General features: G+C 46.0%; 1 protein-coding gene across 5 annotated transcripts in view; it reads right to left on the bottom strand.

Moving 5' to 3' along the window:
- Positions 1 to 13,574, bottom strand: part of bcl9 (BCL9 transcription coactivator) — a 32,108-nt gene that overhangs the window by 5,114 nt on the left and 13,420 nt on the right. For 4 of the 5 annotated variants that reach the window (XM_076263465.1, XM_076263467.1, XM_076263466.1 and 1 more), the window contains exons 3-8: positions 10,107 to 10,191; positions 4,268 to 4,754; positions 1,906 to 2,228; positions 1,167 to 1,274; positions 819 to 999; positions 78 to 174 (exon numbers count right to left, since the gene is read on the bottom strand). In XM_076263465.1, the coding sequence (XP_076119580.1) occupies positions 78 to 174; positions 819 to 999; positions 1,167 to 1,274; positions 1,906 to 2,228; positions 4,268 to 4,578 (1,020 nt within the window). In that variant the 5' untranslated portion in view covers positions 4,579 to 4,754; positions 10,107 to 10,191. The remainder of the gene's footprint in view (positions 1 to 77; positions 175 to 818; positions 1,000 to 1,166; positions 1,275 to 1,905; positions 2,229 to 4,267; positions 4,755 to 10,106; positions 10,192 to 13,574) is intronic. The other variant, XM_076263469.1, reaches the window with a different exon arrangement.

Genomic DNA, 13,574 nt, shown 5'->3' with positions numbered 1-13,574 from the left:
AACTTGGAAGACAGTAGCACAAAATGTCCCCATGCAAACTCTAAATTTGTAAACACATTAAATGGTTGTCATCATACCACAAGTAGGTGGGTCTTCTCTCCCTTGTTGGAGATGTTCTTCATGTGGAAGGCAATGATGCTCTCAGCATGTCCTGTCACTACAGCGTCGGCAGCCCTGCAGAGAGCAAGACACACATACATACACACAATATTAGATATGTCTGTGAGGGGAGGGGGGCTGAGGACAGATATCCAAAGGAAATGCCAAAGCTTGGAGACTAAACAAACAATTCCAGCCTACATACAAGAGGAAGCTTGGCAAAATGATCCAATACAGAGTGAATAGGAGAGTACAGATGATGGACATATAAAGAAAAGTGAACATCACAAATAACTGTCCAGCCCTCTTTCACACATTATTCCAACCATCTCAGCTTATAAATACCCATGTGCTTTTTCCCCAACTGTGCATTTACACATAATTTTTCATTTCTGCTTGCCTACTTCCACCGTGTGAACTTTGATTAAGCAGCCTAGAACTCTGTGAGGACCAGTCAACATGGCAACAGATGCTGAACTCTGCCCCCTGACCTCACCCAAGTTTTGTACAGATGGCCAGAGAGATGGATTAATGAAGAGAACAGAGTGGGAAGAAAGAGTGATAGAGAGACCAGATAGATAGATAGATAGATACTTTATTGATCCCCAAGGGGAAATACAAGAAGGAGTGAAATTCATGAAGGAGAGAGATGAGGTAGAGTGTAAAATGTGCATTAAAGGTTTATGGTGTACGTATGCTTTAAAAACCAAAACCCTTACTTGTTAGCCATCTCTGTCGTGAAAACATACACCACTTTGGGTTTGTGGGTGCTGCTGGGGTCGTTGGTAGCGCTCTGGCCTCCCATTGCATTGTGGGAAGGCGTAGAGGAGCGACTCAGGGCGGGATTGGAGGCTGGGTGGGAGCTGGGATCCTGGGGCTTCAGATCCCCAGAGGAGCAGTCTAGGAGACAGACAGAGGAGAAGATAGAGGAGTTGTGCAAATTATTAGGCGCTAGAAAGGTCACACTTCAAAGCTCTCTCACACACACACAGCTAAAAGTTTATCAGAGCGACAAACGGCATAACCTCTGTGTCCTTGTGTGTCATGGGTGTGTGTGTTAGACTCACTGTAGAATCCCTGCTCGTCCTCGTCACTCTCTCCCCCTGAGCACCAGTCTGCTCCGCTGTAGGGCTGCCGTCTCTCCGACACACACACACGCTTTACCCGGCTCCCCTCTGCACACACACACACACACACACACACACACACACACACACACACACACACACAAGAACACAAGGTCAGTGTGTGGGAGTGTGCTCGTGTAGACACGCAAAATAACTGCAGGGTTGCTGTCTTTCCAGTGCTCATACACTTAACTTTACACAACACCAACTGTGTGTGTGTCTGGCTGTCTCTGTCTGAAGATACATAGAGGACATGGAAAACACACACAGTTCCTTGAGTATGTGCATGTGAGTGTATGTGTGTGAGTGAGTGAGAGAGTAGAGGCCACCCCTCTTCTTCATTAGATATAAATTCTGTGATTTCATCATTAGTCTTCTGCTTTCTGCTACCCTTCCTAGCCTGTGGGCTTCACACACCAAGACACACGCAGACTAGCACACGCACACACACATGCACGCACACTCAGCCAGTCATAGTACCACAGACGCCCACTGCAATATAATCATCTTCTATTAGTAAACTGCCTCCAGGGAGGTAAGACTCGCTGCCTCATCAATTAAGTCATTAAATACCCCGGTGTGAGGCGCAGCTTACTACCAGCGCAGACAAAATGGCAGCAGCCAGCCAGCCAGCCAGCCGTGGTGGTGGTGGTGGTGATGATTATGATGGTATACCTACCTCTGGGCTCGCTGTCGTTGTTGGGTGTAGCGGAGTCACGCTGCTCGAATGACTCCAGCGACGTGCTCCGTTCCCGCTTTAACTTCACCTTGGAGCCGGCGTTGAGGCCCTGGCCGTTTTTCAGCCCGGGTCCGCCGCCTGGCGTCCCCTTGGGCCCGTGGCAACCACCCAGCGTTTTAGAGTCACATGGGGAGGGTTGTGATTGGCTCGCAGCGCCGCCTTGCTTTCCTTGATTGGGCAGTTTGGAGTCCATCTGCGCGGCACTGGAAGGAGACATGACAGGGGGCGAACGGACCATCACCTCCTGCTTGGACTTGGGACTGCTGAGAGAGAGGGGGGGGGGGGTAGTGAGGAGTGGTCACTGTGGCTCCACATCTATCGGTAGCAAAGTGCATGAACATAAGCAATATGGCCATTGGCATTGAGTCCAGTCACGTGTGCTAGTTTCACTGGTCTCCAAAAATAAAGATATGATGAAATGAAATGAGAGAGAATGAGCGCGAGAGAGAGAGAGAGAAAAAATGTGAGAATTAGTTACAAAACAAAATGAGCACAACTAGAAAAAAATAAATATCAAGCTGAAGAAAGCTAGAGAACGCCAAACCAGTTATGATACTGATAACACACATTATGCACACACACAGCGTACACATAAACCAAATAATTTCATCAAGACGAGTGGGAGCACAATGAAAACAGCATGGAGCCTGGATCGTTACTGCAAACAATCAGAGAGTAAATTAAAATGGGAAAAAAGCCAATGGTGTACTTCAGCGCGTGCGCGCACCAATTTAAGTTTGTCGTCTGTGCTCTTTCGAGGGACTGCCTCGCAGGGCTCTACCAGAGGGCTTGATCTCACAGCTGGTTGCACAAGCTGATGTTTTTGCTCCTTTGTTCCTCTGTGAGTGGGAACAGGCCAAAGCCTGGGGCTAGAGTAGCTCTGAGCCCAGGGAAGAGGGCCCCAGTGAGGGGAGGGGGGGGGGGGCTCAGCTGGAAATCAGGCCACAGAGTCACCTCAGGAGGCCTCTAAAATCTGGCCAACAGTTAGCCCAAGGCACGTGCACACACACTCAGACACAAAGAAACCCAGACAGATACACAAACAATGCTACAAACCACATGGATAGTTGTTGTGGTATGTTGTGAGAGTATGTTTGTGTGTGTGTGTGTCAGCTGAGCTTGTGAATATCATGGTGCAGGTTTCAGACCCTTTGGTCTCTTGTGAAATACAGCTCTTTATTTCCATGGAAACCAAATGACACACAGCCTAGGGTTAAAATGACTAAACACACAGAAAGACAAGCACCTGGCAATGTCTTACACAACCCCGTTGGTCATATCCTATGGTCTCAGCTAGCATGAGAATCTAATCCCGATTTCTAGAACTGTACAAACTGGCAGACGCAAAGCCACACCACACCCTGAAACACACACACACACACACACACACACACAAACCTGCAAACAGACACACACACAGAGAATGGAGAAATCCCCATACCACACCCTACCAACACTAATATACTGAGCCAAGAGCATGCAAACACACACACAGACACACACACAGACACACACACAGGGCAGGAAAGCCTGAGGCATAAGCTAGGTCCTGTGCCAACATGACCTCGAAGAGCGTGCGTGCGCGCGAGAGAGAGAGAGACAGAGGAAGAGAGAGAAAGGAGAGAAATAGACAGAATGCGAAAAAAAAGCTCAAGCTCAGTGGGACCTTGGCAAAGTGCAGACACTTGTTTTTCCACTCGCTCCAGAAACATGAGTCAGCAGCAGCCACAAACCCACTGACCCCCGATCAGTTTTAGAGCCTGCTCAGGAGCACCCAGGACCATTCGTCCGGTGTCCTCAATGACCCCAGAACAGTACACTGAGGCGCTCCCTGGCACTCAGAGAGCAGCCTCCACATCTAAAACCTAACACTGGAAGAAGAAGAAAAAAAAAAAAACTATTTCAGGGAGGCGTGTCTGCCAAAGTCAACATCTATGGGTTCCCTACAGTGAGACAATAACTGGGTGTGTGTGTAAACGTCAGCACACGCACATGCACTTAAACACACACACACACACTCAAATACAGAAACGTACATGCAGGATCTTTAACAGGACTAAGCACCTTGACAGAAGGGCGAAAAATCTGACAGAGGTTCACACACACAGACAAATGGGGGGAATCAAAGAAGAGAATAGGAAAAAGAGAAAAATGATCTGAAAAAGAAACTGAAAACGAGAGCTGAGATTAATAGAAAGAAGTGACACAGACCACAGAGAGTGATAGAGAGTGAACGAGTGCTAGAGAAGACAGTGCGGATGAGTGTTCAGTGCGGATGAGTGTTCTATGCATCACTACCCACCTTTGAGTATTGGCTGTCGGGGAGTTTCTGACTTTGGGGTTGCTGGAATGCATTGACGGAGATCCCAGGGCAACGATCGGTGGACTTAAGTGCTGGTGCGGGCTGTGGGTGTGCGCGTGGGAGTGCGTGTGCGCCGCGAGGCCCGTGGATTTGGCCCTGCCGGTCCGGGGGCCCGCGCCGGTGCCGGGGCCAAGGCTGCGCCCGTCCTTCCCCTCCTCCCGCTCCTTCCGAGCGCGCTCCCGCTCCTTCTTGCCAAAGTGCGTTGCTGTCGCCGTGGCTGCTGTTGGCCTCTCTTCTTGCACCTCGAGCATATTCTGTGAGTGAATGTCTCTGTGTGTGTGTGTGTGTGTGTGTGTGTGGGGTGTGTGTGTGTGTTTTTGTGTTTGTGTGTGTGTGAAACTGTATATGCGTGGGTGTGTGTGTGTGGGTGGGTGTGTGCAGGAATGTATGGAGTCTCCCTCAGGAGCTCTTACAACTCTTTGGCACACTAGAAGGAAAACACACAGGCACAGAGCAGAAATATTAGACATACACAAGAATAGCGATGAGACACCAGGAGTACTAATGAAAATATTAGAATATTAGAGCATTGTTGTATATGGTAATGAACATTAGATCATGTAGAGATTTTTAAACCAGCCCCAATATTGCACAGTCAACCACAGTTGCCCATCTTTTCAAACAAAACAATGGAAAAAAATAGAATACACAAGGCTTTTGGAATGGAGCCAAAAATATTAGTGTCTAACTTTTTGTGTGTGTGTGTGTCACCATGGCTCCTCTATTTTCTCCCCCAACCCCCATCCTCCAGTTGCAATATGAGAAACCACAATGTCAGATCACATTGTCATCCCAAAAATATTTAGGCATGCTTCCAAAGAACCGAATACTGTAAGCAAAAAGGCCCTTGGAACTCACAGTCAGAGCGACCACAGGAGTTCTACTGAAACGTATTCAAAATACACATATGCATAATGCATTCAACACAAAGCACACACAAAGCAGTCCAAAGCACCGGTACTATCCAGAAACTATAAAGGAACACAACCTCATAGCGTCGAAGGATTAGAAAAGCAATTTGGGGCTCTAAACTAGAGATGTATGTTAAGTTTAATTGACAAACAGATCACATATCCTACATGTAACCAACGCATTGGATCGTAGCATATATAGGCTATATATATTTATTACACGGCTATTACAAGTAGAACGCTCCATTGGCTTGAATGGGATTTCCCAAAGTTCTACAGTAAAATATATTCATGTAATTACCGCTATGTAAGGGATAACGGCCGCCGAGGTGTCCTGTTATACGGAATTAATGGACGAGGGCGAGGGGCAAAAACTCCCCGACGCGCAGCGGAGGTGAGTTGCCTCCGCCCAAGTCCATTAATTCCGTATAACTGGACATACCTCGAAGGCCGTTATCCCGCTTATCACCCGGTTGCCACTGTAAACACTGTAAACACGCGGTTCTGTTTAAAAAGAAGCTCACTATTCAGCTTGTTGTACAACTTTAGCATGGACAGTTAGCTTGTTTACAGTTAATTCCATTGTTGGGAAGCCTCCAACCAAAAGATTCTAGAGCGCTGCAACCGTCGTCCTACTATGGTTGTTATAGTTACCATTCATAAGCATTGATATGGAACGGTGTCCTGTTATTCAGAATTAAAGGCCACCCGCCAGCCAATCAGAAAAGAGTATTTCTTCTCTCCGGGTGATAAAAAAACATATAATTACCGCCGTCAATGGCAACGGGTTTTGTGCTTCTGATACGTCTTCCATATCACTACGCAAGGACTGGAACTTCATTCAAAAGTGAAGGCAAACGGTTGATCAGCTGTGTTCTAAAGAATGTTTGATTCAAGTTCAGCGTGTGTTTAAGCGAACTATTTGTTTCTCAGCAGATGCCATGATGAACGGTAACAAATAGGCTAGGCTATGTAGGCTAAAGTCATATCGTGGGGAGTTTATTATTTAGTTTTGGCAAGTAGCCGTGTAATAAGCAGGATAATGTATAGAACTGAAGTCCCTTCAGGGCGGAACAAGACCCCTCCGCTGCCCCCACCCTGTCGGGACTTATTTTCCCAGTAATGACCGGCGTTCTATACATTATATCCCTTACACATATATATATATATATATATATATATATATATATATATATAAAATATCCCTGGACGTTTTCCCAGTGGTGTTGGAAAAATGGGCACAATATTTGTCCCAAGTGGCACTGGCCCATTGCTGAGGTTTGACTTGAATTGAAAAGAACATACGAGCTAAATATAACCTGAGCTAGGAATAACTGGTATACTCTCCACCTGTGCAAGGCACATGCTTGAGCTGCCGTAGTGAACAAGAGTAGCTGCAACCATTAGAAAGGCAGGAGGGCCACAGAGATGGAAGAAAGAACAGAACACACCGCACGTTACAATGCAGACATAGATATGGGCCACAGAAGAAGGGTTACGAGTTAAAATGCACAAAAGCCGTTGCCAAAAGAAGTTGTCGTGGTTCATTTTCAGCGGTCATTAGAAAGCAATATCGAATCTCTAAATGTCGGGGTGGTCCGTTCAATTCAAAGCATTCTGCAGTAGGCCTATCCTGACGCTCAACTGACTGAACAAAAAACAATAAGGTCATGGTAATCAGAAAAAAAGGGCTTTGCTTTTCCTTTTCCCCTGTATTGGAAGTTTATCATGTAGCATCAAACCAATGCCAATTGTTAGCTATCTATAAAATGTACACGTTTTGTGGGTAACACACGGCTAGCTAGTGATGTTTTTTTTCCAATATCCACAACATTGCTAACAGCGGGATGATTTCCTGGCCTAGTAGATATGCTGCAAACGATATGCTTTGGTAAAAGGGTGATGGTGCACACAGGACAAACAATAATTTTTCTACTGTTTACCAAGCTAATCCATGAACCAAAGGATATAGCCCACAGAAACAACCAAGAAACAGGACATAAAACACCTGCTCTGTAATTACTATCCAGCCATGAAGAACCCTCTCGATGCTCTATCTAGAATCTTCAGCTTACAGAGAACCCATTAAGATTTCACTAGTTCATACACATCAACTTCAATTCTGGTTGCAGTATTGCAACAGTGTTGCATAATTTCAGTTGCAGTATTTTTTGTGCATTTAATGTGTATTTTGTGCATCTAATACCATTATAACCATCAATGAGTATTTCATGCCTACGGCAAACACAATCAACATGCCAACATGTTTATCAGTAACAACTAAATCGTTGTTGAGACCTTAAGATCATATCCATAACGTGCATTTCCTGACCCCGGAGGTCAACTGCAAATAATCCATTATGTTTTAATAAAAAGGTGGTTTTTGTTGGTTTGCACCATCATTTTCTCCTCTTTACAAGGCTAATCAAGGACGCAACCAACAGATACACTGGAAAACCATTTGATGAGGGTTACATACACTTTGGAGGAAAAGCAATCTCATTTTACAATGCCCCATGGGCCTCCCAATTAAGACATGTACGGAAGTGACAAAATATGTACCCACACTGAGTATTGGAACTGTAATATTAGATGTAGAGAATACCACTGAATTTTACAAAGAACTCTGGCTCAGTGAATACTTAAAACCTGTGAAGAACCTTGGTTCTCAGCAAAAGAACTCTATCACATTCAGCTTTCAGAGAACAAATAAAGAGTATTTGTTCACTGGTTCATACATAATCAATGTCCTATCAAGTGCAAATGTTGGTACAGTGTTTTTTCCGCATTGAACATGGCATTTAATAATCAATGAGTAGTTTCTGCCTATGACAAGTAGTACCAGTATGCCAACACTTTACAACGGTATGCCAGTCCCCCCTCCCCTTACCAAAAAACACAGATCATTCCACCAACCAGCCCTCTGAGGTAATATTGAGCCATCACTAGCCCCAAGCATCGCCAGGAAAATGCCAATGATGCCAACCCACAAGCGCCCATGTTTACCCTGGTGTTTCCGTGTGTTTACAATTGCTCCAAAACCCCACCCACCACACGCCTCCTCTGCGCTCCACTAATTTTATACACCAGCACGCTCACTAAAGAGAAGCCACGGGACCACAAAAAAAAAAACTACTGGAGAACCACAAAACAGAAAACTACTAATTGGCAGAGTTAATCAATCCCACACATCGAAACCACTTCCCCATCATGGACAAACCTGCTTATGCATCTATTCTACAGTCCACGTAATACACCGTATCCTTAGCACGACACCCTGTATCTGTAAGCTTGAATGTAATTCACATGCAATAAACACTACCAGTGCAATAAACACTACCACTACCACTCTCTTATGTACACTGATGCATCGAAATCTGTTTATATACACAGAAAAAAATCCAAATAATTATGAATCAACCAATCCTAAAACAGAAAAGCACACACATATCCAAAACACACACAATCAAACAAACAGGTCAGCTGACTGGCAGAGCAAACACATTTATGCAAATCCCATTAGAAATGCAGCTGTGACTCAGTTAAGTCTGTCTGTCTCTCTCGCTCTCTCTGGCGTCAAAGTCGCTCCATTAAGGGCCAAGAATAAAAAACATGTCGAGTAATTTCAATATATAGCGCCTCTTCAACCACAGACAGAAAACTAATTAGTGAACCCAGTTAATGTAGTGCTTAGTGGAAATGGAAACACTGTCATTTTCGATCCCTTTTAAAGGGGGAACAGTACATCACAATAGTAGTCCAAATGCAGTGTTCCATGCTTTTCATCTTGCTTCTGTCCTATAGGTTCGTCTGCCTCACTTTATCCTTGAGTCTGTGTGCCTCTAGGACATTGGCTCAAACACAGTGATGGCCGAGGTACTTCAGGGACTGCAGAAATGACAGACTTTCAGTTATCCGGATGGGTTCAAGACCGTTTGGGTCTTTGTTTGTCTTTGTACAGCCATTGCCACTTTTCAGTCCTGTGTTACTCCAGCCCATTGCCTGGAGTGACGGCTAGTTCGGTGGAACATGTAATGACTGATCATCATTTTTCTGGCTCGTGACTATTCATGACTAAGCCATAACTTGCACCTGAGCACCATTGGCAGCTCTAATGAGGGTTCATATTTGTATTTGATAATAATAAAAAAAAAGTTTTCTTATTTTTAGTTCAACTTGCACACTTGCATTACATAAGGTCCTCACTAAAAACAATACCTGACGTAAACATAAGCTATGTTAGTGTTTATGTTCATGTCAGAGTGGGAGGGAGCGAGACCTAGAGAAAGAAAATTAGGAGTAAATTAGATACTGGAGAGGGTGGCATTTGTGGACACAACTTGGAGATGGAGTCGGTGACGTGTGTACGCCACTGATTACGGACTAAATTTAACTCGGTGACGCTCTTTGGCTCATTTTGAGACACACACACACACACACACACACACACACCTCCTGCTCCTGAATGCCAGCCATTTCAAATATTTACTGTGAACTTTTCAACCATTCCACATTCCTCTCACATACACTTCTCTGCCACAGAGCTGTCTTTCCATGACACAGTCCTCTGTGTGTGTGTGTGTGTGTGTGTGTGTGTGTGTGTGTGTGTGTGTCTTCAAACTCTGAATGTCCTTAAAGGAGGGCAATATAATGGCAGTTTGTACAGTGGAAATGCTGTGGAAATAATTGATTGGTTAGAACTGCAGCTGATGGGACAAGCTTTGCCTGTGTGCAAAATAAACCCCACAGCCCATCTCACACTCTGCTTGTGTGGAGCGTTTGTGTGTGTGGCCACATTTGGCCTCAGAGAGTTAACAAAAAGGACAGCATATTTGTGTGTGTGTGTGTGTGTGTGTATATTGACTCACCATCTTCATGTGTCACCGGGATATTGCTGTGGCCATGTCTGTCTGTCTGTGTGTAGGATAAGGACAATGGCAGAGGACCCAAAGCCTGCAAAAGAGACAGACAGCATAGATATTAGTCTGTCTCTCTCATACACACTCACACACACACACTGGAGACATGGGGAGCAGCACAGTAAATTCTATTTCTTTCCATGCTACTCTGTGTGCTCAGTTGTAATCTGCTTACCGTCTGGCACACAACACCAGGGGGCCATCCACTCTGTGTGTGTGTGTGTGTGTGTGTGTGGCGGGGGTGTCTGTGTGGATCATTAAGGTCAGCGCTCTAATTTCCCCATGATTTCTACTAAGAAGCTGCTCTCTTTGTTTTAGCGGTGGATGCCGTTTTTCAGTCGTGTTTGTCAACACATTCTGCTACTTCCAGTTTTATTTGCACGGTAGCAGCAAATCAATGCGTTCATTTCCATTTTGATTTCAGAATTGATATCAGAATTCCCCTCCACACACACACACACACACACACACACACACACACACACACACACACACACACACACACACACACACACACACACACACACACACACACACACACACACACACACACACACACACACACACACACACACACACACACACACACACACGACTTCACAAGCAAACAGAGAACCACACTGCTATAGATGAACCAAGTCAGGCAGGTCCCATACAAGATGACCCCTCCCCCCTCCTCTTCAACTGCCCACTTTTAATGGGTCCCCTACTCCTTATTTTGGCAATCCACTGCTGATGGATATTTGTGTCTCTTGGGAAACGATGAAACGAGTTTCTGGTTCCGTCATTGGTAAGAACTGCAGTCTGGTACACACAGCACTAAGCCATTACTTCACTCACAGCAACTTTCAGAGTTCTCTCTCACCTCAGCCTCTTTTTCGTACAGAAAATATTCAAAATGGTGACCGTGTGACAAAAGCATATACAAATCACTGATAAGGCAAACAAATGGCAAACAAATTCCATCACCACATCAGCCACTACTATGGAGTACTCCACACCAACAACGCTGGATTCTCCCTCCTCTTTGTGTGTGCAATGAGTGTGAGGAATGGCGTCATGAACATCTGCTATGACTCAATTGAACTCTCACTAGCCAAAACCCACTCATCAGCCATACATAATACAGCTATGCGAGTTATTCAGATGAGAACGTGCCTCCTTTGTGTCACCTTCTGACCTGTCTTCATTAAGCCTCAGCCAGCGTCTGCCATTCCATGCCAACCACATCCGATTTTAATTCAAGAGTTACAAGCAAGTTAATCATCCCATAATTGGGTTGGTATAATTGACATAGCCAGTCCCACGCCATCTCTTGGAAAGTGTCTGTGTGGTTTTCATATATTTTGATGATCTCAAATCAATAAAGTAATTAAAGGAGTTTAATGAGTGTGTAGCCCTCTGGGGAGAGGTAGGTTGGTGTGTGCGTGCGTGCGTGCGTGGGGAGGGATGGGGCGATGCCGACAGTTCCTGAACACAACTCATCAAGCCGCTCCTAAAAACTTTTCTAGCCTTCAGAGATGCTGACGAAGGCTTTGGGCCTCAAAAAAAAAAAAGTCTGTATTTTTTTCCCTATTCAAGAACAGCCACTAGGGACTAAAACTTTTCTATAATGAACACAAGTTTGCCTACCGCACTGTTCTCAAACACACACTGATGCGCGCCTGCGCACGCACACACACACACACACACACAGTCAATCATCCAAGTTAATGATGTCCATGTACCTGCAGGCTTGCTAGAGAGGCACCTCATTATGAGCTGTGTGGCTAACGGTCCTGTTCACAACAGCAGGCCAGAGCCAAACCCCAGCTAGCCTCACCTCACCACCTGCACACTCCCACCATGCAACACCTCCCAGAGCCAAAACTCAGCTAGCCCCACCTCACCACCTGCACACTCCCACCATGCAACACCTCCCAGACCGGGGATCCATACTCTCCCTCACGCCGAACACACCCCAAATCACCATCAGCCGCAACCAACCGCTGACAGACAGCTAGGATGCAGGACTCACAATAAGAGAAATTACTTGAGAAATCTCACTGAACCCACAACTTTTTGGGCTACATGCTAGCCCAGCTCCTTAGCCACTCCACTACCACCGCCCAACTGCTGTTGATGAAGCCAGCAGATGTGGCTCATAGAGTGGAGTAGCCAACTCCAAGCACCCAGGCTCAGCGCACAGTCAGTGGAGGGCCCACAGCCATGTTTTACCATAAGGCACTAGTCCAGCAGGGACTACAATGCAATTTGGCACACAGCTCTACAGCTCTGTTTGAGGAGGTCAGTCCAGTTTGGATTTAGTGGGTCAAACTGTACATGCTACTCATGCTAACAGGACTATGAAGCCGCTCATGACAGGTTCTCTTCAGAACCCATGGCAGGGTCTGGCCAACTCTTTACGGTAAGGAACACTTTTCAACCACAGAGTAGCCTCTTGGCCAACAATCCGTGCCTGTTGAGAGGAAAAGGTTCCACTCCCCGCGTAAGTATGTGGGGACAAATGAATGCATTCACTGGCCTGTGAGCAGTTCTTCATAAAAATGCCTTCAGAATGACTGCAGGTGAATGTAAATAAGTAGAACCACATATTTATGCAAATGGAAACCACAGTCAAACAGGCACGCCTAAAGAAAACATGAACCTCGACACATCCGGCACGCCAGCTTCTCAACACCTGAAGTAGGATTGACGTCGAGGTAGCGTCCATCCAATGCAACTGTCAATCAACCAAGAGTGGAGTACAGGAGGGATGGGTTTGCCCCCCCACACACACACACTCACTCACACCTGTCTCTCCAGGAGAAGACAACTTCGTTTCCGTCAGACACGCTGGCAGTTGAACACCTCAGCATACGCATCAAAGAGAAGAGGGAGAGAGGGAGGGAGAGAGAGAGGAAGAGAGAAAGATGTGATGAGATGAAAGGGAGGGGCTGGATGAGGCAGTCACGTCTGGCGAGGGAGGAGTCGTGTCAAGCTTTGATTTTAATCTCGTGGAGCCACCCCACATCACATCACACGGGGTGTGTGTGTGAGATCATGCAACACACAGCAAGAGGTCTTCGCAAGAATCGCAAACAAACACACACACACACACACACACACACAACCATGAAGAGCACATAAGCAGTCTGTCCCTGTGTTACCCTGAATTGGCTGTGTGCTGAACATTCCACTGGAATGACACGGCCCGTTTAAATGGCCTGGCACAGAGCAAAGAGTGTGTGTGTGTGTGTGTGTGTGAGAGAGTGAGAAAGAGCCCAGCATGGCAGCCAGCGCTGACACAGCCAGCGGGTGGGGGTGGAAGTGGGGGAGGGACGTTGGCACGGTAACACACTGGCCTAGGCACCACAGTGATGCTTCAGAAAACAAGCACCAAACACAGTCCTCTCACCCTCTCTCTGCCTCACACTT

Source organism: Alosa pseudoharengus, unplaced genomic scaffold (genome assembly GCF_046254945.1).
Source record: "Alosa pseudoharengus isolate Yale_2024_CS ecotype anadromous, Long Island Sound unplaced genomic scaffold, YU_APseudo_1.1 YU_APseudo_1.1_scf_3, whole genome shotgun sequence".
NCBI lineage: Eukaryota > Metazoa > Chordata > Actinopteri > Clupeiformes > Clupeidae > Alosa > Alosa pseudoharengus.
The sequence above is the reverse complement of the archived record's forward strand: the minus strand, read 5'-3'. Positions and strand labels throughout refer to the sequence as shown.